The 26,031-nt window shown below is 40.1% G+C and overlaps 5 protein-coding genes across 8 annotated transcripts; 4 read left to right on the top strand and 1 right to left on the bottom strand.

Annotated features, from left to right (window-relative positions):
- The first annotated feature begins 236 nt into the window (after positions 1 to 236).
- LOC103989983 (uncharacterized) lies at positions 237 to 4,192 on the top strand. The gene is made up of 4 exons (XM_009408969.3): positions 237 to 664; positions 970 to 1,050; positions 1,918 to 2,057; positions 3,544 to 4,192. Exons 1-4 carry the CDS (start codon positions 338 to 340, stop codon positions 3,797 to 3,799), a joined length of 804 nt encoding a protein of 267 aa, XP_009407244.1. The 5' UTR covers positions 237 to 337; the 3' UTR covers positions 3,800 to 4,192.
- Positions 4,193 to 4,949: 757 nt separating this feature from the next.
- Positions 4,950 to 12,624, top strand: LOC103989982 (probable acyl-activating enzyme 17, peroxisomal). The gene is made up of 14 exons (XM_009408968.3): positions 4,950 to 5,262; positions 5,464 to 5,593; positions 5,699 to 5,949; positions 6,828 to 7,032; positions 7,920 to 7,960; positions 8,050 to 8,175; positions 8,665 to 8,738; positions 8,956 to 9,176; positions 10,815 to 10,909; positions 10,991 to 11,207; positions 11,655 to 11,780; positions 11,850 to 11,948; positions 12,025 to 12,237; positions 12,332 to 12,624. The coding sequence occupies exons 1-14, from the start codon at positions 5,006 to 5,008 to the stop codon at positions 12,431 to 12,433; spliced, it is 2,157 nt and encodes a 718-aa protein (XP_009407243.2). The 5' UTR covers positions 4,950 to 5,005; the 3' UTR covers positions 12,434 to 12,624.
- Positions 12,625 to 14,488: 1,864 nt separating this feature from the next.
- On the bottom strand, positions 14,489 to 16,984 carry LOC135640469 (pentatricopeptide repeat-containing protein At3g24000, mitochondrial-like). The gene has a single exon (XM_065154931.1). It carries the CDS (start codon positions 16,963 to 16,965, stop codon positions 14,980 to 14,982), a length of 1,986 nt encoding a protein of 661 aa, XP_065011003.1. The 5' UTR covers positions 16,966 to 16,984; the 3' UTR covers positions 14,489 to 14,979.
- A 199-nt stretch (positions 16,985 to 17,183) lies between these two features.
- Positions 17,184 to 18,271, top strand: LOC103990238 (NDR1/HIN1-like protein 6). Its single transcript, XM_009409315.3, has one exon. The coding sequence runs from the start codon at positions 17,310 to 17,312 to the stop codon at positions 18,081 to 18,083; it is 774 nt and encodes a 257-aa protein (XP_009407590.2). The 5' UTR covers positions 17,184 to 17,309; the 3' UTR covers positions 18,084 to 18,271.
- A 2,149-nt stretch (positions 18,272 to 20,420) lies between these two features.
- LOC135581645 (uncharacterized) lies at positions 20,421 to 26,013 on the top strand. Of its 4 annotated transcripts, none has more exons than XM_065154979.1 (4): positions 20,421 to 21,600; positions 23,077 to 23,795; positions 24,079 to 24,548; positions 25,609 to 26,013. In XM_065154979.1, exons 2-4 carry the CDS (start codon positions 23,160 to 23,162, stop codon positions 25,715 to 25,717), a joined length of 1,215 nt encoding a protein of 404 aa, XP_065011051.1. In that variant the 5' UTR covers positions 20,421 to 21,600; positions 23,077 to 23,159; the 3' UTR covers positions 25,718 to 26,013. The 4 variants fall into 4 exon arrangements, with proteins under 4 accessions (XP_065011051.1, XP_065011052.1, XP_065011053.1 ...); XM_065154980.1 differs by having other exon boundaries at positions 20,421 to 20,655; XM_065154981.1 differs by having other exon boundaries at positions 20,421 to 20,651.
- The last annotated feature ends 18 nt before the right edge of the window (positions 26,014 to 26,031 follow it).

Consider the following 26,031-nt stretch of genomic DNA (forward strand, 5'->3'; position numbering starts at 1 on the left):
TGTTGGTCAACAATATCAACTTCTTTTTTTTCCCATTTATATGACTTGAATACCTTAAATAAAAATGCTTCTTTCTAGCCCTGTTCTTACCTTCCTTTTCATTACCCTGCAGATGTGGCCCCAAAAACGCTGTCGTAGGCCATGTTAATATATCCAATCACAAGGCAGGTAGGTTATTCGAGTGCCAGTCAAACAGGTAAGAAGAGTGTTTCTCTGTCTTTAAAGCCATAGCCATCGCGGCCGTCGGCACCGAGGGAGAGGGGGAGAGAGAGGGAGACAGGCGCGGAGGGGCGAAAGTGAAGGAGGAGGGCGAGAGAGAGAGAGAGAGAGAGAGAGGATGCCGGGGCCGGGGGCGCACACGATGTACGCGTTGGGGGTTGGGGCAGGGCTGATGCGCCTCTCCCGAGGCCGCTTCGGGCCCCACCACTGCGTTGTCTACGCCGCCAACGCCTTCCTCGGCCCCGACCTTGGCTCCTTCGCCGAATGGCTCGCCTCCTGCATCTCCTCCTCTTCCGGCCTCGGCCACTCCCTCGGGTCCCTTGCGATGGACCTTGTCCACCACCCCTTCTACTACCCCATGCTGCTCGGTCTCCCCCTCTCCTTCTTCTATGCCTGGCTCTCCGCTCTCCTCCTTCGCAAAGGCATCCTCGATCCCGCCTCCGGGGTCAGTTCTCTTGTCACTTCTCCGACTTCGCTCCTGCTGCGTCGTTTTCTTTCTTTCTTTTTTCTCCCCCAAAAAACACTCGATTTTGTGCATCTATCAAGACTTCGTGGAGCTTAAATCTTGAGAAAACATGCTTCTTGTTTAGATTTGTTGTTCTGATCAGATGAGTTCGATCTGGTAGTTTTCTTCCTTTATTTTGTTTTTTCTTGCGGGAGTTTTTGATGGGGTTGCAACTTGTGCTTGCCAACAATTACTTGCTTCGTCAATTATTAGGATCGAATTGAATTGGATTTGGATGAACTCAGGTCTCGTTGAGCAAGATGCAGTGCTTCTTGTTGTTATCGGCTGGTTCCCTGTCGCATTTCTTCTTGGATCACTTGTTCGAGGTGAGCATTATACTTCTTTCGAATTTAGCGTAGTGCTTCCTATTTGGATCTTTAATTAGTGGGACGATCTCGAGAAATACATGATCTTGCAGGTATAAATCGATCTCATGCTACATATTTTAGGTCGATAGTTTTCCTTTACTCAGAGGATTTTTTCTCCAGATTCTTTATAGTATATGATCATTTCAGCACTGCATTTGAGTCAGCGTAAGAAAGAAAATATTCCAGCAAAACTGCCTAGTGATTGCATTATTGATGGTGTAAACATTTAGAGCCACCTTACAGTAATTAGTAATGGAGTACTTTACACTCGTTTGGATCAGAGACATTGTTATGTTCTGGATCAGCTGATTTTGGCAGTCAATGCTTTACTGTACAAAATTTGAGTTCAACTATTATTGTTTACAGAATCCATTATATAATTTGCCCACAACTATTGTTGACATATAAGTCAAATGATGTTCAATATTATACACTTTTAGACTGATCACATTTGTGCCTCCTCCTGTAAATAGAACTTTGAGTGTTACTTTGCACTCTTGCATCTTCAGATGTATTTAGTTATCTTCATCAAAATCTTGTGGTCCCATGTGCATGTAGAGTTGTTGTCAAGAACCATTTTGAAGGGGCATGAACAACACAAACTTAAACTGACGCTTTCTAAATCGATTTGTGCTTGGAATGCTCAATCAATTGTACTGGCAAAAACAAAAAGCTACATCTCTGGAAAATCTATATTTGAAAGAATTTGAGTCTGAAATAAGCTTTATCATTCTTATAAGTTTTGTTTACTTTCCCCTATACAAGTGACAACCTTTAAATTATTTAAACTAGGTTTGCTGACTGTGTTACTTATCATCTTCACAGGAGAATGGCCATTCAACAATGTATACCTGGATATTGAGCACAGGCTGGTGGAAGAACTCTGCTCCTATCAATCCAGATGCTGTAGTCGTGGTTGGACTTTTATGCACTTCTTTGTTTGTGGGCTTTGTGTATATCAACAGGTAATTATTAAGAGGACTATATATATGAAGTCATAGAACTTATACCTAGATCAAAGGACTGCATTCTAAGTTAATTTTAGGATTGTAATTGGATGATTGTTTGTGCAATTATTTGTTTCTGCACTTCATGAAACCAGTGATGGTGGTTCACAGCAATTTTCAGGTAATCCAGTAGGCCCATCATCCTTTGACTGATTGCTAAGGCATCTTGAACTCTAGTAGCAAATTGGACGTGGCCAGTTGGAAGTTTGGCTTGATGAGTTTGTCCGACAACATTTCATGGTAGCATTTTATTCATCATGCAGAATAAAGCAAAATACATGAGCACGTGCAATACACTACCATGTTAGCACTTTCTCCCTGTCGTTTTGTTGCTTATTCATAGTCAAGAAGACGCCCCGATAGAACCATGAATCACTTGCATAGAAAAGTTAGTCCAAGATTTCAAGATCTAGCACTAAGGAAATTAAAAGGTAGCTTGGCGTGAAATGGACGAGCATTGATATGGTACGTTCTTGACATTTGATGTGTTCTCAAGAGTACAAAAAATAAGCAATAAATTCCTGCAATTCTACACATTGTCACATTCAAAAATTTCAAACAACAAAGGCAACACTTTATGTTTGCATTAATGTCATGAAAAAGAAATTGCCACTTCACATACCAAATTTGGACAGTGTATATGCAAAGTTTTAAACACAAGTACCTCTGAAGAATACTTAACATTTGTGATTAAGTTTAGAGTTATTAGACCACTAAAAAACAATATTGCTCTCTGCACATTCACTTTGTCTTTTTGATGTAAACTCTATGTATCTGTTTCGTGATCCTTATGAATCTGGCTTACTAGGTGCCACTGCTAGTTTCAGAATTCAGATGACACTCTATTTTTTGGTTTGTTTGAGCAACTAATGCTTCTGAATTGAATAATCTCAGTTTGTCTCCTTTCTTTATTGGTCCTACGGGCTTGACAAAAATCTTCAAGGCATCTAGGGCCTTTACAGAAGAGATTAGGATTATGTTGAATGTATGAAATGATTCTCCTGTGGTTACTTCTGACTTTATTAGTTTCTATTGAAGAAAATTCAATGCCATTTGCAGATAACTAATAACTGGAATTTCCAGTCTGTTACATTTTCTTGAACATACTGGCGGCTATTGGTTGACCATGATGCAATACTGTTATCTATCCATCCAGCTTCATGGTCAAGCATAATGTCCAATCCTCTGTGACCACGAACACATTCCACGGCCTTCAGCTTTCCATTTGAATCTGTCAAATGCGAGAAATGAATAGTGTACTATAAGATACAAAGACAATGAGTAAACAAAAGAATCTGAGTTGAGAAAATCCTTTTTCCAGTAAATGGGAATTCTCTCCTGGATTGTTGATTGTTATTGTTACTGAATTAAGTCCCTTTTACTTTGTTTCTTGTACAATTATTCATCATTGACACCACAATGGGTCTTGTTGTTTGCTTTGCAGACTGAAAAATGGAAAATCCATCATCAAGAGATCAGATCAATCCTTGAGACTTGTCCTGATCATCGCGACCTTGTACTGCACTTGGTGTGTCAGTCAAATATACTGGCGAAACCCTCCCCAACCAGCGGTAGGGGAAGAAGCAGATCTCGGGGTTCTTGTTTTCCTGGCTCTCTACTTCTTTCTCCCACATGCCTTGTGTTTACTGTCAATGAACCAGAGAGACTACATCGACACAGCAGATCAACTGCCACTCTAGTGGCCGCATCAGCTCAACATTCACAACCAGGAAGAAGCCATGAGGATTTTGAAAGCATCAAAACTAGAACTATACAGGATATATCTTGTTCTGCTGCAACTGTATAATAAATAAGATTGATGGTGGAGGATTGGAAGGTTGGTTGATCTCAGGAATAAGATTGTCCTTTTTTCACATCGTAGCAGGAGGTGGCACTTGGCAATTATTAGCATAGTTATCCTTTGTAATTGATTTTTTACAGAGCTAATGGTGGATCCAAATGGTCCGGACATTACAACGTCGGTAGTATCGTTGTTGATTTTTGTAATTGGACTTGTATCTTTTCGTACATTTATGTTGTGAACAGAAGCTCTTCCCAATGATCAGTGATAGATGTTTGAATTTCCCATTCCACATTGAAAAGATGTTGGTAGAAATCATTGAATCTGAAAATAAAATCGAAGTCAGAAGTAGTCCTGATTATGGTTCTAGAAATCAATAACCTTCGATGTTGATTTTGGTTTTGCAAAAATTGAAATTGAAATTAAATCGATTTCAGGTGGTTTTGATCGGGTTCTAGAATTGGATTCCAACAATTCCAATATTTGATTCTAGTTTTGATTTTCGATTGATAAAAATAATTACTTCATTAACATTCAAACACATCATTAGATTGTATATATATATATATATATATATATATATATATATATATATATATATATATATATATCATTCAAAATCATTGATTTGGATTTGATGGTCAAGGTTAATCATCAAAGTAAAAAAATATAATTATTTTTTAAAAATATAGAAAGAACAAAACCTATAAATAAAATATAAAACCTTAAAAAACATTATTTTGTATTAACATATAATAAGACAGAAAAAAAACAAGTATTCGTCCGGACCCCACCAGCAGGAGTGGTGTTTTACATATGAGGGTGAGGGTGAGGGTGAGGGTGAGGGTGAGAAGCGGGCTGGCGTGCGGGAGTTATCGCCCAACACTTACCAACCCGTCTCATCGACTCACTGGGTTCGTAGGTAACGTGTTCCTCCTCATCCAAGTAACTAATGCAGTCCCCTAAACTGTAGCCACCGACGCGTCGACACACCAAACGGTGGGACAGGTTACACCGGAAAAAGATATGTTCCCTTCTTTCGATGCAGCCCACCGCCCTCCGGAATAAAAACTCGAATGGGGGGAGGAGAGCAGATCGGCAGACGATGGCATACCGGGCGTTGGAGGACATCACGGTCGAGGAGATCGGGGCCGCCGGTGTGCCTCCGGACGAGGCGGAGAGGCTCCACGCATGCCTCCGGCGGATTCTCCTGGAGAGCGGGAGCTCCGGCCCGGAGGCGTGGGACGCCATCTCCAAGCGCCTCTTGAGTCCTGATCTCCCGTTTCCTCTTCATCAGATGATGTACTATGGGTGCTACGTGGGCTTCGATTCCGAACCCCCTCCTGCTTGGATTCCGAACGAGTAACGTGTCTTCCACTCTTTTCTTGAATCGCAGTCTTTTTGGTCCCGATTTATAGGAGAATTTGTCTTTTATTCTGGGGATGGCATTACATCATTTGAGTCAAAGCTTAAGAAAAAGTTCTCGTTGATATAAATCCTGGTCGATTCCTGTGCAGTTATTGTCATGGGAGTACTGACGAATTATTGAATTTGGATTACCAGAGAGTGTGCAGCTTCAACAAATACTGGACGGCTGTTACAGAGGCGTGGAAAGGAGTTACTTGGATCGAGATACAAGGATCCAATATCAAGTTTTACAGACTTTCAGGAATTTTCCGTGGAAAATCCAGAGGTATTGCTGAAAGGAACTGCTGGTGTTCATTGCGTGCTTTATTACTTAAGTGGATTCTAAGTTTGTTTTGAATTAGTTGTTTCTGTATGTTGTTTGGATTCATAGGCTTATTGGAAGATGATTTTCGAAGAGATGGGTATTTCGTTTTCGGTGCCACCATCATGTATTTTACGTGACCATGACTCTTATCCTGGGGGCCAGTGGATGCCAGGGGCTCATCTAAATGCTGCCAGCTTATGCTTGAGCTTGAATGATAAGAGAGGCCTTGATGATGTTGTGATTTTGTGGAGAGATGAAGGAGATGATTCTTTGCCTGTTCATACCATGACACTAAAGGAACTGAGAACTCAAGTCTGGTACAAATTTTGTTGTTATTATTATTTTTCACTTTTGTATGGAGTTGTAATTAACCTCAGGATAATGGCGCATTGGCACATATGCATAATAATAATGTTCAAGTTTTACCTGATAGCGTTCTTTTTACTGCAGGTTGTTTAGTTTTCCTACAAAAATAATGTTCTCTTGTTTGGTAAAGTCCATCCGAAAGGCCTATTACTTTGTTAAGGGAAAGGAATGTTGAGTTGTTTTGAAGTTCTGATCACCCCTTAGAACTCGGAATCCATCATGACATTGTACAAGTTCGTTGTGTGGTTCTGACACCAAAGTAAGTTGTTTGTAACAATATAACTATTGACATATGTGGAATAGAATGGACAAAAAAATATCTAGATCCAGATATCCTTGTGCTGGGCCACCCTTCTTGTTCTTGGATTGTTTTTGTGCTTATCCAGATCTAAGATCAAAGTTATTATGAAAAAGATCTTGCTAGATCCATCTTCATTGGTTGATTGGAAAAGACTAATTACTATGTTCTAATCATTTTTGAAAAGGACATCTATACTTGTTGCTGTTTGTACGTGTACAGAAGCATACTTCTCTTTTACTAGTTGATTTTTGGATGATTTCATAATCACATAATGATGTGATTTTCATGGCCTAGCTGCCGCCTAGATCCTAGTGGTTGTAAACACAACCGTCTAATTTTATTTTGAGCATTTGTTGCCTGCTTTTCTTTTGGTATATTGTTATGGATTATGTGTTTAAAGTTAAAATTGTCATAAAAAATGAGGGTGGAAATACACCTAAGCTGTCACTTCTAGATGAAATTGCAATTTTATGTTCTTATGAAAATATCTTTTTTGTGTCAAGTGATAAGTTGATTTTCATTTTGCAGGCTGGTAGCGAATGCACTTGATACGTTGAGTTTGCCCAAAGGATCTGCCATTGCAATAGATATGCAGATGACTGTAACTGCTGTTATCATCTACCTTGCTATTATTCTAGCAGGCTACGTGGTTGTGTCCATAGCAGATAGCTTTGCTCCTAATGAAATAGCAACAAGGCTCAAGATAGCAAATGCAAAAGCAATTTTCACCCAGGTTAAAATTTTATGTTTGTGAAATTTTCACCTGTATGTTTAATTTAACATTTGGGGGATTGGGTTGGTATTGTGTTTCATATTAGAATTCCGGATGTAGGTTTAGTGGGATTGGAACATTATTTACACACTTCAGTCAAAAATAACTAAGAAATGGAAAGAATAATAAAAAATAAAACTTCAAACAAAACCAAAAAGCTAATAAAAGGTAAAGTACAATTAAGAACCCTACTGGTAAATGATTAGGTTTAAGAACTAACTTTTGCACATCTCTTCTTTATCATCCTCATCTCTTCCCTGTTCTTTTCTTACTTTGGCAATTATTCATGCCTGACTGTAAAAGATAGGTTCGAACAATGAGCTTGTGGGAATTGTACAGTCACCTTTAACTATGGCAAATTCTGATCGGTTTTGGGACCCTGCACTACTAGACTCTGACAAATTGCACACTTGAGCAGAGTGTCCAACCAGACACAAACTGGAAAATTTTAGAGTTGGATCAACCGATTTATGAATCATGCTGGCTTTATTTTTGTTCCACAGAGTTACATAGTAGATAATAGTAGTATGTTGTCAGAACTCAGAACCACCTCAAAACTCGGAGAGATGATACATCTTTCAGAGTTTTCATTCAATCAGATTTACATACCAATATCTACAGAAAATATGTGTTAACTTCTAGTCTTGGACATAGGACAATGTCATATTTCCTTTTGCTTTCACAGTTATTTTTTAGCTTTATTTTTGTTCTTTTTTGACTTCTGAACAAAAGCGCTATTTCTGATTGCGCCATTGAATCAAAGTCATGCATCTAGTGAAATTCAGCTAGTAACATTCTAACTCTGCAGTGTTGAAAAAATCTTATTGAATTTGTAATTTTGGATTTAGGATTCTATTATTCGTGGTGAAAAGGAACTACCTCTATACAGGTGATGCTCACGATTCTTTTCAGAAGCAGTGTTGAGTACATGTAATAAGTCCTTAAGCCTTTCTAATTTTATAACATTGGCTCTTATAGTAAAGTTGTTGAGGCTCTTGCTCCGTTAGCGATCATCATCCCTACACAAGGTTCTACTATCATTAAGGGATTGCGTGCAAATGATATTTCTTGGCATGACTTCCTGGGAAGAGTTGAATATACTAAGTATGTGAACTTTTATATGTGCATTTTCTTCTCCGTTTGCTTACATGATTAGTTTGAGTTCTTTGATCTGTAATATCCAGAAGTGGATGCCTTATTCTTAGGAGTTAGGACAATGCATGATGCTCACGGATACATTATAGAAGCACGATGATCATAGGCATCTAACTGCACCAAGGTTATGGACTTGATTGACAAATTTCATATAAGCAAAGTTACAATTTAGAACTATATGTTTAACATAATGATACGTTTATTAGGAAAGAAAAGCATAGAGGAAAAATAATAGTATTTATGGAGTGTCATCAGTCACATTTTACCACATTCAGTTTGCTGGATTCTATTGTTTCTAATTGGAAAAAAGTTAGTGGATTTTTTTCCTTTTAGCTACCAAATAAAGTTGTAGTAAAATTACTATTGAAATTATTAGACCATAAAGTCAAAGCTTTTTGTTTTGTCAAACTATTATTTTATGTTTTTTCTTAATTGTAGAGACATTCCTTATGCTGCAGTCGAACAACCTATCGAGGCATTCACAAATATCCTCTTTTCATCAGGAACTACAGGTAATAATTTTGAACCTAAACATCTTGAACACCTAGTGCCTCTTTAACAAATTATCTTGTATTTGTCTTCAATTTTTTACAATGTTCGTAGTCACAATTCTTAAATAATTAAGCAAAGGTACTAAAAGGAGACACCCTTTTTTAATTGGACTGCTGTTTCTCAAAGAACTATATATAACTCAATATAACAGATATGTTAATTGTTGGTTTTGTTTAGGGGAGCCAAAAGCAATTCCATGGAGACATGCAACTCCTCTGAAGGCTGCTGCGGATGCATGGGCACATATGGATATACGTAAAGGTGATGTTGTTGCATGGCCTACTAATCTTGGTTGGATGATGGGTCCATGGCTTGTGTATGCCAGTTTAATTAATGGAGCTTCCATGGCTCTATATAATGGCATCCCTCTTGGCTCCGGATTTGCAAAATTTGTACAGGTATGATGAGCTTCATTTAAGTAGTTTTTTGTAGTAATATAAGTTAAAACTCCATCTAAGATACTTTGTTGAACCTGTTTTTAACTTGTAGGTATATTAAGTTAGTGTTATATAATTTCTCACAGTACACTGGATTTATTTGGGGAATAAAATCATGATATTCTTGTTCTATAAGAGTGATGAACAAATTGATCAGTAATTATGCATTCTTTTGTCATAACAGTTTGATGTAAATTGTCATTTTTTCATTTTCGGTGCACTTGAAAGAGCCATCTCTCAATTGACTTCAGAATGTTGGCTAGCACATTTTCATCTTCTAAGATCTTTCATATTTTCCTTTTACGAAATTATATATAAGGACTGACAGGACATGCTTTATCTTTTTCATCTTTGTTTATCCTGTAATAACTAAATTTGACAAGAAACAAGAAGAAAAAAATCTTTGGTAACTCTTTCATTAATATCTGAAGGATTACTATCATTAATTATTTTGTCTTATATCAAATTTCTTATAGTCCATCCCATGAAAGAAAAAACCTCTTTTATTTCTCCCTCATTTTTGCAAAGAGGAAAACAATGAAAAAATGTTTATTTTTTCGATGCTTTATAAATATCTTTTAACAAGGAAGACCAGAACATGTTTTTGTTTTGATAATAGTAGATGCAGATGAAAGTATGACAATGGGAGCAAGATGATTATAACTAAACCTAAATGTGGGATTAGGCACCTGTATATGCAGCAGTTGTTACTGTAGCCCCGGTAGTTGTTATTCTGGCAGTTTGATGATGTGATGCGTGGCTTGGTGGTTGACCAAAGTACTTTGCAGACTCTTGGAAGTCACTGGGTGGAGGTTTCAGGTGACCTGCAAGGGTGCCGCTCTTATGGAGGTGGTTGGCAGTATTGAAGAACAAATTTTTTTTTTCTACCTTGTCTCAAAGGATGTGCTGAAAATGTGCATTACCTTGGGGCAACAATTTCAAATGATAAAAATCTTCCAACCATTTGCAACTTCTGCACTGGATTTTTCTTTAGTTTCTAAAAAGCTATACGTATCAAAGTCTGTTACTTCCCATGAGATTTTAGTTTATCATCTAATTATTGCTCATAAACTGGATCATTGATCTTCTTTTGTGCTTGTATTGAAGTGCAATAAAACATGTTGATTTGAACAATAACAGTTCAAACTTTCATTTTTGACCTTTGTATCATGTCAAAAACTAAATCATACTTACCTTGATGTATCAAAATGCCACATGTTGCTGATGTTTATGCGGTCAAAGGATGAGAAAAAACTTATTTGTCCTAGTATACTTTTGTGCTAGATTAACAAAATCTCTGAATGGTGCGAGTTTATGTTTGCTTAATAGTCACAGGTTGGTTTGAGGATCTGTTTACTCGTTTGTCGCATGCTTGTAAGTATTCTTGTGATTTATCCATGGCGTGATTAATCGATGGTGGATACTATAAACAATTCACTAGAAGGAAACCAATAACTTGTTGCATTCTTTTAGTAGGCATGATTACTTTCTTTGATCTGTTTAATTGCCCAGTAATAATTTTATTTCATGAAATATGGAGCTTCAATAATTTCTTCCATAGTTCAGAAATGTAGACTAACAGTTCTCCAACCCGTCTAGGATGCCAGGGTAACAATGCTTGGTGTCGTTCCAAGTATTGTGCGAGCATGGAAGAACACAAATTGTACCATGGGTCTCAATTGGTCAGAGATTCGGTAATAATATCAATTTTGGAAGGTTGTTTTACTGCATCCTTTTGACTCTGGGAGTGATAAATATAATTTACTTGTGTGTAGTTGCTTTAGCTCCACTGGAGAGGCATCCAGTGTGGATGATTACCTATGGCTCATGGGAAGAGCTTACTACAAGCCAGTGATCGAATATTGTGGTGGTACAGAAATTGGAGGTGGATTTGTTACTGGGTCACTGTTGCAGCCTCAGGCATTGGCTGCATTCAGCACACCTGCAATGGGTTGCAAGTTATTTATCCTTGACAGTGATGGAAATCCACTTGTAAGTACTCTGCTCCAACTATTTTTTGCAAGGTCATATTATCACAATATGCCATCTAAAATTTTAAGCAAAAAATTCTATGTGAAACACAGTCCATAAAGATTTGATGCCATGCAGTAAGTCGTGCAAAGTGGGTTCCATCATCTCATTTGTTGTAGAAACAATATTCAACATGTATCCTGAGATACTTGGTAGCGAAAAGCTTCATCTGCTCAACTCTTTGCATCTGAAGTATCATCAAAGTTATAGATGTCTATTGGAATATCTTAGTGGGGATAATGAATTGTAATATATATATATATTGTAATATATATATATATATATATATATATATATATATATATATATATATATATATATATATATATATAAAGCGACTAGCAAAGTTCATCCATCGAACTTGTCGAGAATATATGTAATGGATTGTTTTCGCTTTTTGAATCACAGCCGGAAACTGCTGCTGGGATTGGTGAGTTAGCTCTCAATCCAACAATGTTCGGAGCATCAGTAACATTATTAAATGCTGATCATTACGATGTCTACTTTAAGGGCATGCCAGTTCTCAATGGAAAGGTAAGCCTTTTACCTACACTCAGTGGTCTTCCATTGAGTTCATAGGTCTAATCAGGCTTGGACATGCAGCTACTTCGAAGACATGGAGATGAATTCGAGCGGACTGCTAGTGGATATTACAAGGCACATGGTCGTACAGACGACACAATGAATCTTGGTGGCATTAAGGTACACATCAGCAACGACACATTTCGGTCTTAAGACAAACAAACTAATCCATGTTAGTTAATCCATCAATGCTCAGGTAAGTTCTGTCGAGATCGAACGGATCTGTAACAGCGTCAGTAGTTCTATCCTTGAGACAGCTGCAATCGGGGTCCCTCCATCTACCGGTGGCCCTGAGCAATTAGTCATGGCTGTCATTTTTAAAGATCAAAGCTTTTCGGAAGAAAATTTGGAAAAGTTAAGGTTGGCCTTCAATTCTGCACTACAGAAGAGACTGAATCCTCTATTCAAGGTACTTGCTTTCTTTTGTCTACATCATTTTTTTCTGAAGCATATTTATTCACCACTGCTGTAAGGCATGTATATATATTTTTACTTCATACAAGGTTTCATCTGTTGTGCCTGTGCCATCTCTTCCACGGACTGCTTCAAACAAGGTTATGAGAAGAGTTCTGCGGCAGCAATTCTCTAAACGTTCCAAGTTCTAGTATCATCAAACCCCTTTTGTTTTGTTTTAATACTAAATCCCTGAGAGCATGATTAGTGATTGATCTTTCTATTGAGTGGCTCTAGTAAGGGAGAATAAAGTAATGTTGGTGGATGTGAAAGACAAATATTGTCAACTGGACCACGTTATGAAGCAAACTTTTTCTCAGCTTATAAATCTATTTTGCCATCCTGTACTACACTAGTTAGTATCCATGGACGACTAGTGTACAACCCTGCTGCATATTCTTTGGTAATTGCTCAGCACATGTTAACAGGGATTCTCAAGTTTCCAATCCACAGCCTGTGTTACTATGACAAATCAACTGTGAGTCTCCATCCTCCCCATTCTTGGTCCTTGTTTAAAGCTGTCTCGCATATTTACTTGCCCTCTCTTGTCAAGCCTCCATCATCTGCAAAGATTAGAAGATAGCTGTCCTACATGCTATCAGACCATCCTGGCATTATGGTTTCTACCCCTTTCTCGGTGAGAGCTATCTACCGATGGCATGGTTTGTGGATTATAGTAGTCATGATGATATCCACATTTCTTTGGGATTGAACTAACTATATATTTAGCTAAAAATTAATGGACAACCATAATCATCCTCGTAACAAAAGGTCAACCAAGTCTAGAAGCATGAGGCTCAATTTCATTTAGAATTCACAGCAATTTCATTCATAAATAAAAGGGGATAAACTAGGATTTTATATATGTAAATAATGGAATCCGTCAGACTGAATTGACGGATAAAGACTCTCAAAGAAACTGTACTTGTTTTCAAATCACTCCGTTTCTAAAACTTACAAGACATGATATATATATATGTGACAGGCTTAAGAACAATCCTCAAGACAGTAATCTTAGAATTATGTGAAACGAATCTAAAATTCCCAACTTACTGAAAAACTAAGGGACCATCGTAAATACCTTAACTTCTCTTGATTAAAGGCATGGAGCCGCTCCTATGTCACTTTATTGCAGCATCTCGTTGCCACAATGGGACAGAGAAAAAGAAAACCTCAAAACTAAACAGCTAATTTGCTCGGATTAGCATATGACTCGGCCTTGATTCTTGGCCAGTAATCCAATGGCTCAACAGGGACACCGAATGATGCCAATATATAACCATGAAAATATATAACCATGAAAAAATATATAACCATGAAAAAATTGTTGAGAGCGACACAAAATCATGGAAATGTCAGCACGCAGCGTGTTCAACTCTAGCATTTTATCTCAGTGATAATTCATCAGATCTTTAACTATATGGCTTTCTTTTTTCTCCGGTGCCAACTTAAGTTACGATATCTACTACGTATTTGCATAAACCTCTGAATACTAACATTACGTAGACTTGAATAATCCAAAGGCTTTTCAGATCAAAGGACTATTAGACCTAAACTCCTGCAAGTTCAAAATGACTAAGAAGAAGAAAAGCAGTTAAAGAACAATATAGAGGAAAAGGAAGCAAAAAAAGGGAAGAAACCAAGGATGACAAAATAATGGTCAACTTCAAGGAAATAATTAATCCCATCACTAAATTTTGTCACACATCTTACCGAGGAACAGCCCTTAAATCACAAGATATGCTCGGATGCAAATTTCTAAGAAGATGAGGAACCTGGGTTTATTTCTACAGGAAGACAGAAGAAGGAATGAATTTGCGAAATACCTGGATGTAGTAATATTCATGCACAGTTCTACCTTGGTTCTTGCTCATGGAAAACATGACATCGACAAGTATGCGTGCAGGCCTGTATTAGTCTTTCTTCTCAAAACCTTTACAAGTTGAAGCTGATCCCAGCATGCACTGAGATTTCATTGTTTTCCTAAAACCTTGCATGAGAGATTGAAAGAACTAATTGTTCTATACTTGTCATCAATGTTAAGCAACTGAAATAGCATCTTCTTAGAGAAAGTTTGTAACACATTCGAAACCTGATGGGCTAAAGAGTGATACACACGCCACATGCGAATCACTGTGATATTGACAGCCAACAAGATTGTTCCTCTAAAATGGAGTTTTTTGTGCATAAACTCTCGGGTAATCACATGAAGAATTGTTGAACAGACTATCTGGAAAGCCATGTAACAACTACGAAGTATACAAGAAAACAACCCAACCATATATCGACTGTATACAGGGCATGCACAATAAATCGTAAATATATGAGCTTAAGTAGCCTATCACATTGAGTTAAAAGGAGAACCAGTTGCTTACCCAATGTAAAATTTGGAGTAGTTTGGCACCTTCGGGCTGTACAACTCTAAGCTCCTCCTGGGGAGTGAAATTATGAGATTTTAATCTCCACATTTTGCTTGATAACTCCACTAAATTTATAGCCAGTTCAATCTTGCAAGCTGGAACAGGAAATAAGATCCCAAAGAACTTAAAACTCAATCGTCCTTGTTTCCTTGTTGCTTATGCATCATGTTGACCAAACCATGAGTCAAATGATAGTACTTTCTTCTAACTATTGAAGAGTACAAGATCCTTCTGTACTCCTCAACAATTTGATGCTTTGCACAGTAGTAGCTTTTGTATCACCAGTAATCACCACATGAACATGAACCTCCACTAAAATGATGAAACCGGTTTGTGTCTCTCACGATGATCTCCCTCTCCATTATCTTGGAAACATGTTTAATTGCAGAGTGACAATCTCCACACATCCTGATATTTTTCATGATACGGATGGGTGCCCCCGGAGGCATCTTGAGCAGTGCAAATGCAAGAGCAAGCTTCTCGCTATGGTACTGCAATTTTGCCTCCCTCTCATGTTCATCCACATATAAGAGCACGTAATTCGTATCTGGAACATATCCTGCCTCTTTAATCATTGCATCAATTTTCTCCCACATCTTATGTATCTCTTTTATTTGTGGATGGGAATCATCATTTGCTACAAACATGTGGACTGAGTTTTCCATCTCCACCCAGCTACAAGCAGGCTCTTTCTTCACTCCACCGTCTTTCATCATTTTCCTCACTTTGGCTGCATCAGTCCATCTACCAGTGGATGCATAGATGTTGTAAAGCAACACATGAGGGCCAGCATCATATGGGTCAAGTTCAAATACCCTTTCTGCAGCAAATTTCCCTAATTCTGCGTTCTTGTGCATCCTACAAGCACCAAGCAAAGCTCCCCAAACAGCAGCACTTGGTTGAACAGGCATTTCATTTATGAACTTCTGTGCCCGATCAAGAAGACCAGCTCGGCCAAGGAGATCGACAATTGTAACATAATGCTCAATCTCCGGTTCCACCTTGTATCTCTTCATCATGTCAAAGTAGTACTGCCCTTCCTTCAATAACCCTCCATGACTGCAGGCATTGAGGATGCAAAGGAAAGTAATCTGGTTCGGCTGAACTCCAAGCTTCCGCATCTCTTCAAACCAGTGAATTGCTTCACTAACAAGCCCATGCTGCGCATATGCAGTAAGCATCGAATTCCAAGAAACAAGATCTTTCTTATCCACTCGATCAAATATTTTTCTGGCATCCCGAATGCTTCCTGACTTTGCATACATATCAAGAAGAGTATTACCCACGAAAGCAGTAAGCACCTGCCCACATTTGATCATTTGAGCATGAACCCATTTTCCTTGCTCTAGTGCACCAATACTAGCACAAGCACTAAAAATACTCGAGTAGGTGAAATGCGTGGCCTCAAACCCACTCCTCTGCATTTCCCAAAACATTTTCATAGCTGTCTTGCAATCTTCTCTCCTCGCATATCCTGCTATCAATGCATTCCATGACACCTCATTCTTTGAGTCCAGCTGATCAAACACCAAGCAGGCTTCTTCCATCCTTCCATGACGAGCGTACATGTCCAGTATTGCGCTTCCTACATAGACATCCGGACTACAACCGCATTTCACACTCAAAGCATGGACCTCTTCACAATGTCCGTTCCTGGAAGCAGCTCCGCAAGCCTTGAAGAGGCTGCCGAAGGTGAATGCATTAGGTACCAACCTGAGCCGAAGCATCCTCGGAAGCATCTCCACAGCTTCATTTGGTCTATCATTCTGGGCGTAGCCCGTGATGAGGGCGGTCCATGTAACCATGTCCCTTGCGGGCATTTCGTCGAACGCCTTCCGCGCGTCATCCAAGCTGCCGCATTTACAGTACATGTTGACGATCGAATTCTGGAGGAAGATATCAGACTTGAATTCAGATCGCATTAAGTGGGCATGTACGAGTCTGCCCTCCTTGAGTTTCTTGAATTGGGTGCATCTCTTGACAAGGTCGGAGTAGAGGTCGGCGGAGGGCTCGAGGGAGCCGGCGTCGATGAGGTCGAGCACGAGGAGGCCGGACTCGGCGGTCGGGCTTTTGAGAAGCAGATCTTTGTCCCGAATGACGGAAGGGAAACGGAGGCGACCGGCTTCGGGTTCGGAAGAGTCGGCGGAGTCATCGACGAGGGAGGCGGCTGCGGTGGTGAAGTGAGAGGAGACGAAACGAAGAAGGATTGGTCTCCTAACCAAAGCGGCAGAGATCGAATCGAGAGGGGAGAGAAGCTTCTTCATGGATTCCAAGTTGGATGAAGTTGTGAGCGTTGGAGAAAGGAGAGCCTATATATATATATATATATATATATATATATATATATAAATAAATATATATATATATATATATATATCCCAAACAATAAAAAGGGTTCAATTTGTAACCGTCCCGATTCAAAGTGAACTATGGTCGGGTTTCCTCGGGAGCTCCTCCCTCTTTATCCAATCCCTTCCTCTCCAGACAAGTGTAGAGCCCCTCTTTTTCTTAGTTCCTTCCTACTAAATTAACCTCCCAAAGACGACTCTTCCCTTCTCCCTCGCTACCTCCTTTCCTCCTCTTCCATGGAGTTGCACCACAAGGCACCATGACCCACACCTTGGACATCCCACCCCCACCTTTCGTCGGCCATCGAGATCCCCTCGATGGCCCCAAGTACGTCATGCTCTCCGAGAACAACTCCGTCCCCGGCGGTCCCCAGCACCCGCCCCTCCGTCCTCCCCCCTACCGCCGCTCCCTCCACGCTTACCTCTCCCAACGTCGCTCCACCAAGACAGGCAACTGCTGCCGCAGCTGTCTCTGCTGTTTCTGCTGCTTCCTCCTCGTCTTCATCGTCCTCGTCGCTGCACTGTTGCTCTACCTACGCTTCACCTTCGATCCCCAAGTCCCCTCCTACAAGGTCGAACACTTCGACGTCGAGGCTTTCGACATTCAACCCGGCAACTCGATTGTCTCGATGAAGTTCGCGATCACGGTGCGCGCCGTGAACCCGAACAAGAAGATCGGGATACGGTACCGGGAGGGGAGCTCGGTGCTGATAGGCTACAAAGGGGCGAGGCTGGGCTCCGGGCGGCTGCCCATTTTCTACCAGCGGCCACGGAACACGACGAAGATGGTGGTGGCTATCAAGGGGCGGAGTAAGGTCGGGGCTGCGCGGCAATCGGCGCTTTTCGGCAATGAGCAGGCGGGGGATGTGCCGCTGCATGTGTCCGTGAAGGCTCCGCTGGGGCTTGCCGTTGGGCAGACGGAGCTCGTCAAGGTGAAGGTGCACATCGACTGCACGTTGGTGGTGGACAGTTTGGCGCCCGGGAAGAAGGTGACCATCAAGTCAACCGACTACAACGTGGATGTGAAACTCTAGATTTTTGGAGTTTAATCATGCTGTAGTAGTGTACTACTATCTTCCTTCATCGTCTTCTTCTTTTGATGAGTGTGTATAGTTGTTCCTCTGATGACATGATTCAGAATCATTGAGTTGTACTTGACCTATTCTGAAGGATGTGCTGCAACTTATTTTGGAAGGCTCATTTCTTTGTCTTCAATTACATACATGTGCAGTCTGCAAGAAAGTATACTGTCCTGCGAACTTTCCTTTGATCAACTCTAGGATCTATCTTTTCAAGATAAAGCAGAGGCAAATGCATGCTCCTGATAGGATACACAATTTTTTCCCTTGCTATGAATGAACAGAGAACATCAGGATTACAAAGTTTCCAAAGAGAGTGCTTCATTGGATCCTGCAGGCTGTTGAGATCCATGTTTTTATTTTCTTGTATGTAAATCTTGCATTATGGTCTCTCTTTGTAGCATATTTATTAATCATGTATGGGTGAGAATCTAATTATATAGTATTCTCAAACTCCTCTGTGAAAGGTTGGCAGCGTCATCTGAGCATCTTCCACTTCAACACAACTACTGTAGACTTACCTGCTGTTGGATAGTGCTGCACTTGCTTTCCACAGTACCTTGTTAGATGCATTATGGTCTATGCATGTAATTGTGGTTATGTTCTACTCTGAAGGATAGGGTTTGTCCATCACTACAAACTGTGAGTTTGCTTCTTTCTTTCTCTCTTTCATTTTTCTGTGGCATGTGTGAAGTTCTTCAATATAATCAAAATGTGAAAAAAGGCTCTGAAGAGTACAACTGTGACCTCAATATAGGCATGTATATTGGTATCAGTGGCAGAGACAATCTACACAGCAAGCAAGTAAACGACACCGACTGCAGACATCAGGAAGCATACTCTAACAGTGTCATGCTTCCATTCTCTTCTACCTCCACACACACTGCTGAGGATTCACTGTTCGGTCGATGAAAGCGGCACCATCCTTGGAACTATGCAAGGATGACTCGGCCCCTCCAGCCAAGCGCAGCATTCGCATGCCTTACCCAAGCCTGAACCTTCCTGCCTCCTTCCTCCTGTCTCTGCTCTCTCTTCTTTATGGTAATTAAGAAGCTCTGGCCTGAGCGCACCAATGCAATAGATGTAGCCGGCGGCTTGCGGCGGCACGCATGGTCGTCATGCAGCTGCACGCATTCTCATGCTTAGCGGCCGTGCTTAGCTCTTGAATTGGATTCAAATGCTTAGGACTTCCTTTGACAACATGATGTTAGTATGTACACCCAACCTTAGTTGAGTGGAGACTGGTATCACAGACACTGTGGCTGCACAACCCAGTCTACTGCGTCCAGCCTTCTTGAATTGCTCCCACGACATGCCTTGACCCTCGCTTCCTCTCCTCCAAGTCGAAGAAGGATCCTAAGCCAAAAACTGAGATCGGGAGCCAGGTTCGTCCATCGCCTGAGCTCATAGGAGAGCCAACACCTGATAAGGGGACTACTGGTTAAGGAGCCACAGCACAGGCTAGCATACAAGCGTGGGGGCGACAGAGATAAAGCAGCATCCGTTCGTTGAGGGTATGAATTAGGCACTGATACGATGTGCGAGTAGAAATCCCAAGCCCTGTGGCATCAACAAGAGAAAAAGGCTTCACTTGGCATCAACCGGAGAAGTTCTGATAACTATCTCGAATTCGATCTCTTTCTAGTGATTCAGCTGCAAAGCTGTTCCTTAATGGAGATGGTAGCTGATGTCTTGCTGAAAGCTTTTCTTAGGAAGACTAAAGGTTTCTTGTCGATATGCTTCCCACACCATTACGCATGTGGAAAGAGGAAGAAGGAAACATGCATGAAAGTGTTACTGATGAGGTCCAGGAACGAACGACAAAGACTCGGGAGCGGCCCAGTCGTGAAGGGGTTACGATTCCGAGTCGCCGATGCGGTCCATGTACGTAAGGACCGGAATTCTTCGTCATCAAGACGTCAGACTGATGTGCCACCTCCGCGTGTCCTCCCGAGGATTGCAAGTGGAATCGGTACGGCGGGGTTGCACCGGATCTCCACGCGTGCGCGATCATTGGCTAATTGACCCCCGCCAAAATTGCAGCAGATCCCACTCCATCTCGGGGCGCTAAACCCGTTACTGGTGGGCCCAATCCGGATGCCGAAGAGGCCTTTAAACGACCACGCCAAGATTCCCTCTGTAGAGCAAGACAGGAAACGCCAAAGGGCCACTCGCAAGGATGGCGGGCCTCACCTCGTATTTGAGATAGCTCGCACGACCATCGTTCCAGCAGACGGTGTTCCCTGTCTTGGTAATGAAAGCTGAAATAGCGGGAGAGATCACTTTACAGTGCCAACACCCAATGACACAGTTCTTGCAGCTCCCACCGGAGAAAAGATTTGGTACTTGTTCTTGACTTGAATCGAAAGAATTCCTATCTTTCCTCCTCTTCTTGTCTTTTCCCAATCCTTGACACGATGTGAATCGGTTCGCATGATGTGTTATGAGACACTGCGGCGGGTCTCGATCGAGGGGAACGGAGGGAGACAGCCGGAGATCTGTAGGCACTGATACGTTCAAGCTGTAGGTAATCCTGATTCATCGGTCTTGTCACGAATGTTCACCTCAACCTCTTTTCCACATCATCATATCCATCTCTTCGAGCGGCATCGATCGATCGAATATGTTTCAAATTCTCTCGAACGGATTCGCGTGAAACTTGTGGAAAGATTAGAGCTTCTTCGGGAAGCGTACTTTTGAATGGTGTTTTTTTGTTCCTTTTCCTATTCATCTTTTCGTTGGTTATCGAACCGAGTTTTGGAATTTATATACGCTGTGAGGTCTCGCTGGAAATTGACGGCAATGTGAAGGATCATGACGCTTTTTTCTCGATCAAACATAGGTTTTCTCTCTCCTGCGCAAAAAGAAGATTCCATTCCCATCATTTGATTGAAATTTTCCATAGAAATCGAGAACCGTTACTTGGATTTCGCCAGAAACCGAGCACATGATTCTTTTCATTTAGTTTTCTTGCTTATTTCAAGAAAGGCATCATTCCGGAGTAATTACTGGCTTATTTCGCCCCCCCCAACCCTAATCCTGTAGCTCCAACTTCCCAACCAAGGGTTGGATGAGACGTCGGGATCTCATCCGTCTTTTAATTAAATTGGGCATTCAATGCTCGCATCTGCTGTCTCTTGTGGTAGTTATGGTGGATCCTTGGCTATTTCAGTGGAATATTAAATGCCCTCTCGCATTTGACTTTAATTATGATTAAGGAAGCGCCTTACCGTCTGAGAGATTAATTTAATCTCCCAATCTCTGTATAGCATAAAAGAAAAGAAAAGGAAAACCTTTTCTTTCATTCTTCCCACTTCTAAAGTGATCCAAGTTTTCCGTTGGTTCCATTTCACGCTGTTATTTTGGTACTGTAGTATGTAGGTGACCATTTCTTTAATTCTGCTCTATCTACCATCTTCAAGCTTTGTTCTTGTGCTCAGAGACAGGAGAAAGGAGCTGAAAGGACTCAAGGGTAAATCCTTCATCTATTTGATTTTTGTTGCTTTCTGTTCCTTGTTATGAAAGACGTTGTGTTTTTTTTTTTTTATTATCATAGTACATCTTCTTTCTGTGAATTTTGACTTTTGGTTGGGATTTGATGTGGTTCTGAAGATGGCAACAAAAATCTCTATGGCCTTTCGAATTCTGAAATACAGTTTTTGTAGTTCTCTGTGAAAGGAATAATAAGGTTGTATTGAAACTATGGCATCTAGCGATGGAAAAAGAAATAAAACATACAAAGAGGAGATTTTGAGCACTTTAGTTTTCTTCTTTGGGTGTGAACTTTCATTCTGTTCTCTAGTTCTGCCATTAGGTCGATTCTTTGAGCACATTAGTTCTTTGGGTGTGAACTTTCTTCTTTGAGTCTTTATGGACCATATTTATCTCCATTTTGGGTACGGATGTTAGCTCATGTTTTAATTGAGTGTCTGATTATTAACCAAATGCATGACCTGTGGTGTCTCTTTTTTAAGACACTATAATCATTTTTCCCTGGGTTGATTTCTAGGATTCTATCATCCAGCTTATAATAGAGTATGAAATTTTATGTGCAATATTTGAGAAGCACACCTTGTAGTTCGCAACCAACCCTTTTTGAACTAGAAACCATCAAATTAAGTATTTTAGTTCATTCCTTAAATTCGATGAGCTGCTTTTTTTTTCTGGCATCAAACGACCTGGTATTTTTTTCATGTTGCTTATGTGTTTTTCAGGAGTATATTCTTCTTAGCACCCTTCTGCAAGTAATTTGTTTCATTAGGTTCACATCCTCGTACAAAAGAAATGGAGAGAATTGTTTCATCATGATGGACATGCATGATATTTTCGCTGGACTTCTCTTTTATATCAACTTGCTTAACATGCCTAAAATTTGTAAATCTGTATCATAAGGGGTATATAAATTAATCGTGTCATTTGGGAAAAGAGGTTATTCCATGTCTAACAAGTCAAATATTTCAGACATCTACACTGAAAATGATTTCGTTTATAATTGATGCAATATTTTTCTGATGAATTAGCATCTCAGTCCTTTTTCAAGAAAGGTAATAGTGGTATTTCCTTATTGTGACATTAAAATTTTGTTTTCTGCCCATGCTTATCTTGGCCCGGATTTCAACACTAGGGTGCTGGAGTTGATGACATATTGATATGTAACTGTATATCTGCTTGATTTATTACTGATTTTATCATAATTTCGTTTTATAATATTCACAAAATAAGTTACACTCGTTTTAACATGATTGCAAGTGAAAAAAGTAAAAGTTTTTGGATGGTTCTTTTTTTGTCCAGGTAACTTATTTGTGTTTAAAGTTTCAATGGATTCCGACTGACAATACACTCGGTATCTTTCATTAAATAGATCGTGATGCAGTAATTTGCAACTCTTGTATTAAGCACTCTAATCTCTTCCTAAACTTGAAGATTATCATTTTGTTCATGATTGCAGAGTTTTAATCGCTCTATTACCCTACATCTCTGAGTCATGAGCTTACTCCCAAATTCTCAGAACATAGTGAGAAACAGCTGAACATGTTGAAGTTAGATGCTGTAACTACAGAGAAAGGGGAAAATGATCTTGCAGAATTAATAGATAGAAAACCATATCAAGATATAGAATCGTCTCTTCCCTATCATATCAGCAAGGATGCTTCAGTGATTCAAAACCAAAATGGGAATAAACCTATGCCATCTGCATCAGATGATCTTCGTGCTGAAATCCAGAATATTGAGCTATATGCAGATAAGGCCGCGACTGGTGTCTGTCAAACTGTGAAAGACATATGCATGGATGAAAGTTTACCACATAAAAAGATTCTGTTAGAAAGCAGTGACACCACCGAGGAGAGTTTAGCTGGCATCAAACCATCAGCAACAAATACAGATGATAATCCAAGTGGACGACTTACAGAATGTGTGACTCTAATTATGCAGGATCTACACATAGCTTCTGTTGTTGCTAAGGATGCTGCGGACCAATATTCACTTTGTAGCTTAGTTGAACTTGAAGACAAGCAGAAGGCAGATGTGCATATTACAAAACATTTATCTGACCATAATATCAGTTTTCAGCCATTGCTTTCTACCGGAGATTTTGACATGGTTCCTCGTCAATTGGATACAAACAAATTCAATCGACTGCATATTTTCCAGAAAAATACTGGACAGGTACTGAATTAACATGATGTTTTTTCAATCACTTGACTAGTCCTGTACCAGAAGAAGTAAAAGTCAATCGGTTTTTTCCACCACTAAGCTTGTTGTACTTCAAATTGGAATGCCGAATAATAGTCATTTTTCAACATTGCTATACAAATTTTCTTCGAGCATTTTTGTTTTAATTGTAACCCTTATTTCTCTTGCATATATCGACAAATATATTGAACATGTTCGATGAAATTCGGTTATGATATTAACTGTTGCTTTTAAATGGTTTGTGACTTTGTGGCAGGTTAAACATGATGAAGTATGCTCAACAACTCTGGCTTCATCAAGCATCACCACTGATTCTAAGGAAACCAGTGGGTTGGTGAAAAATTATACCAGTGTTACGTCACTGGGTAGTCTGAAAGGTGGCTGCTCCACTGCTGAAGTTGAGCCATCAGATGTGGGAGGTGAGAAGGAAGGAGGAGGAAATGTTTCTCCTTTCTTCAATCCTGGAGCAACGACAAACAAAGAAATAGAGGAGAACAGTGGTAATACTGATAGTGAATCTTTCATAGATGCCCAAAATTGTTTTGCAGGTGAAGAGATGGTTTTTGATGGTGTCACGTCTTCTTCACGATGTTCGTGTTGTCACAAGAACGCTGGAGACCCAAGTTCCTCTGGTCCAAAATCATCCTCAGGGCACATTGTATTTTCTGGTAATATTTCTCTTCGATCGGATAGCACCACCAGCACTCGCTCCTTTGCCTTTCCGATGTAAGTCCATGTCTCATAGTTCATATTTCTAATTTTCTACATGCATCGTATGCTTAGCTGATTTTGTCCAGTACGGTAAGGTGGATTTGCTATCTAGTTGTTATTGATAGTATATAAGTTTGGTCCTTTTATCAGACAATTTGAATAAGTAAACGCACCAAGTAGTTCATTTAAGATTTCATAATATAGAATATTTGATGAGTATGTGAATGTACACCTGCTTATTATGAATGATCCTCCTCCATTTCTTCCAGAAATCCATTCTAGGATGGCGTTTGCGATAAGTTATCATAAGCTTGTGTGCTTTGTATGTTTCCCACAGGCTGTAATTTTTTTTGATCTTGTTACTGGTGCCTCCAATTGCTTTTTTCCAGCCTTACGATGATAGAAGACCTGTCAATATGGACAAATATAATGCCCTTGTAACACGTAGGAAGAGATGCATAAACACTTACCAAATATCTTATTTCCTGTGTCAACTAACTCGGAAGTTATATTCTTCTAATTGTCTATGCCAGAAATCTCCATGCAAATTTCTCAGAAATCTCCAATTGGAAGTTATATTCTTCCAATTGGCAGACATCATGTAAGTTTAATGTATTTGGAAAAGTTAGCAACATATAGCTAGTAATTATCATTGCATATTTCAGTCATTTTACACCTCAAGGAACCTTTGGTTTACCTTACAATCTCTTATAATATATACACACACATATATATATATATATATATTCAAGGTTCGCCGTACCGTACCGGCGTTTCGACCCGCGCTCGGTACGGTACGGGTGTACCGACCGGTATACCGAGGTGTACCGAGCGGTACACCCGGGTGTGCCGAGCACTGTAGTGCTACAGTGCTACAGTACTGCAGTGATACAAGTGCTACAGTGCTACAGTACTGCTACAGTACCGGAACGGTAAGAGGCGGTCCGTGTACCGAAAGTCTGTCGGACCGGTACGTACCGCCCGTACCGGGCGGTACTGTTCGGTACGGCAAACCATGTATATATTATATATGAATAATAGCCTGAATTACCCAGCACTTGTATCTCTAACGCAGATTACAACCGGATTGGAATTCCAGCCCAGTGAAAATGGCTAAAGCAGACAGCAGGCATTTGAAAAAGCACCGGTTTTGGAGGTCAGGAATTTTATGTTGTAAATTCTGAAGATAATATGCCTGACCCTCTCTTCTTTTTATTACGTGCCTCGCAAAAGTTTACATTTCCATTGTCATAAAAATCAGCCATGGGTTTCTTTTTGGCCCCCGCGATCCTGCTGCTTGTTTTTATACACTCGAGGCAGGTTAGGAGGAAGAATGTTGCGCTTTGGATTGTGGTTTGAATTGTGTAACGTAACCAAAATATTCTTGTCTGTCTGTCAAAGAAAGCAAGTAATGGTTCTCTTTATATATATATATGTATCTGCAAAGAATTAAGCGTGGAGGATTCGAGTAATGGTTCTCTTTCGTTTTGTTCCTTGT

The sequence above is a fragment of the Musa acuminata genome, chromosome BXJ3-6 (genome assembly GCF_036884655.1).
Source record: "Musa acuminata AAA Group cultivar baxijiao chromosome BXJ3-6, Cavendish_Baxijiao_AAA, whole genome shotgun sequence".
NCBI classification, from domain to species: domain Eukaryota; kingdom Viridiplantae; phylum Streptophyta; class Magnoliopsida; order Zingiberales; family Musaceae; genus Musa; species Musa acuminata.

Coding starts and splice junctions, on each gene's coding strand:
- LOC103989983 (XM_009408969.3), top strand. CDS start 338: ATGCCGGGGCCGGGGGCGCACACGATGTACGCGTTGGGGGTTGGGGCA. Junction 665..969: donor TCCTCGATCCCGCCTCCGGG/GTCAGTTCTCTT, acceptor GGATGAACTCAG/GTCTCGTTGAGCAAGATGCA. Junction 2,058..3,543: donor GGCTTTGTGTATATCAACAG/GTAATTATTAAG, acceptor TTTGCTTTGCAG/ACTGAAAAATGGAAAATCCA.
- LOC103989982 (XM_009408968.3), top strand. CDS start 5,006: ATGGCATACCGGGCGTTGGAGGACATCACGGTCGAGGAGATCGGGGCC. Junction 8,176..8,664: donor GGAAGAGTTGAATATACTAA/GTATGTGAACTT, acceptor TCTTAATTGTAG/AGACATTCCTTATGCTGCAG. Junction 8,739..8,955: donor CTTTTCATCAGGAACTACAG/GTAATAATTTTG, acceptor GGTTTTGTTTAG/GGGAGCCAAAAGCAATTCCA.
- LOC135640469 (XM_065154931.1), bottom strand. CDS start 16,965: ATGAAGAAGCTTCTCTCCCCTCTCGATTCGATCTCTGCCGCTTTGGTT.
- LOC103990238 (XM_009409315.3), top strand. CDS start 17,310: ATGACCCACACCTTGGACATCCCACCCCCACCTTTCGTCGGCCATCGA.
- LOC135581645 (XM_065154979.1), top strand. CDS start 23,160: ATGTTGAAGTTAGATGCTGTAACTACAGAGAAAGGGGAAAATGATCTT. Junction 23,796..24,078: donor TCCAGAAAAATACTGGACAG/GTACTGAATTAA, acceptor ACTTTGTGGCAG/GTTAAACATGATGAAGTATG. Junction 24,549..25,608: donor CGCTCCTTTGCCTTTCCGAT/GTAAGTCCATGT, acceptor TCTCTAACGCAG/ATTACAACCGGATTGGAATT.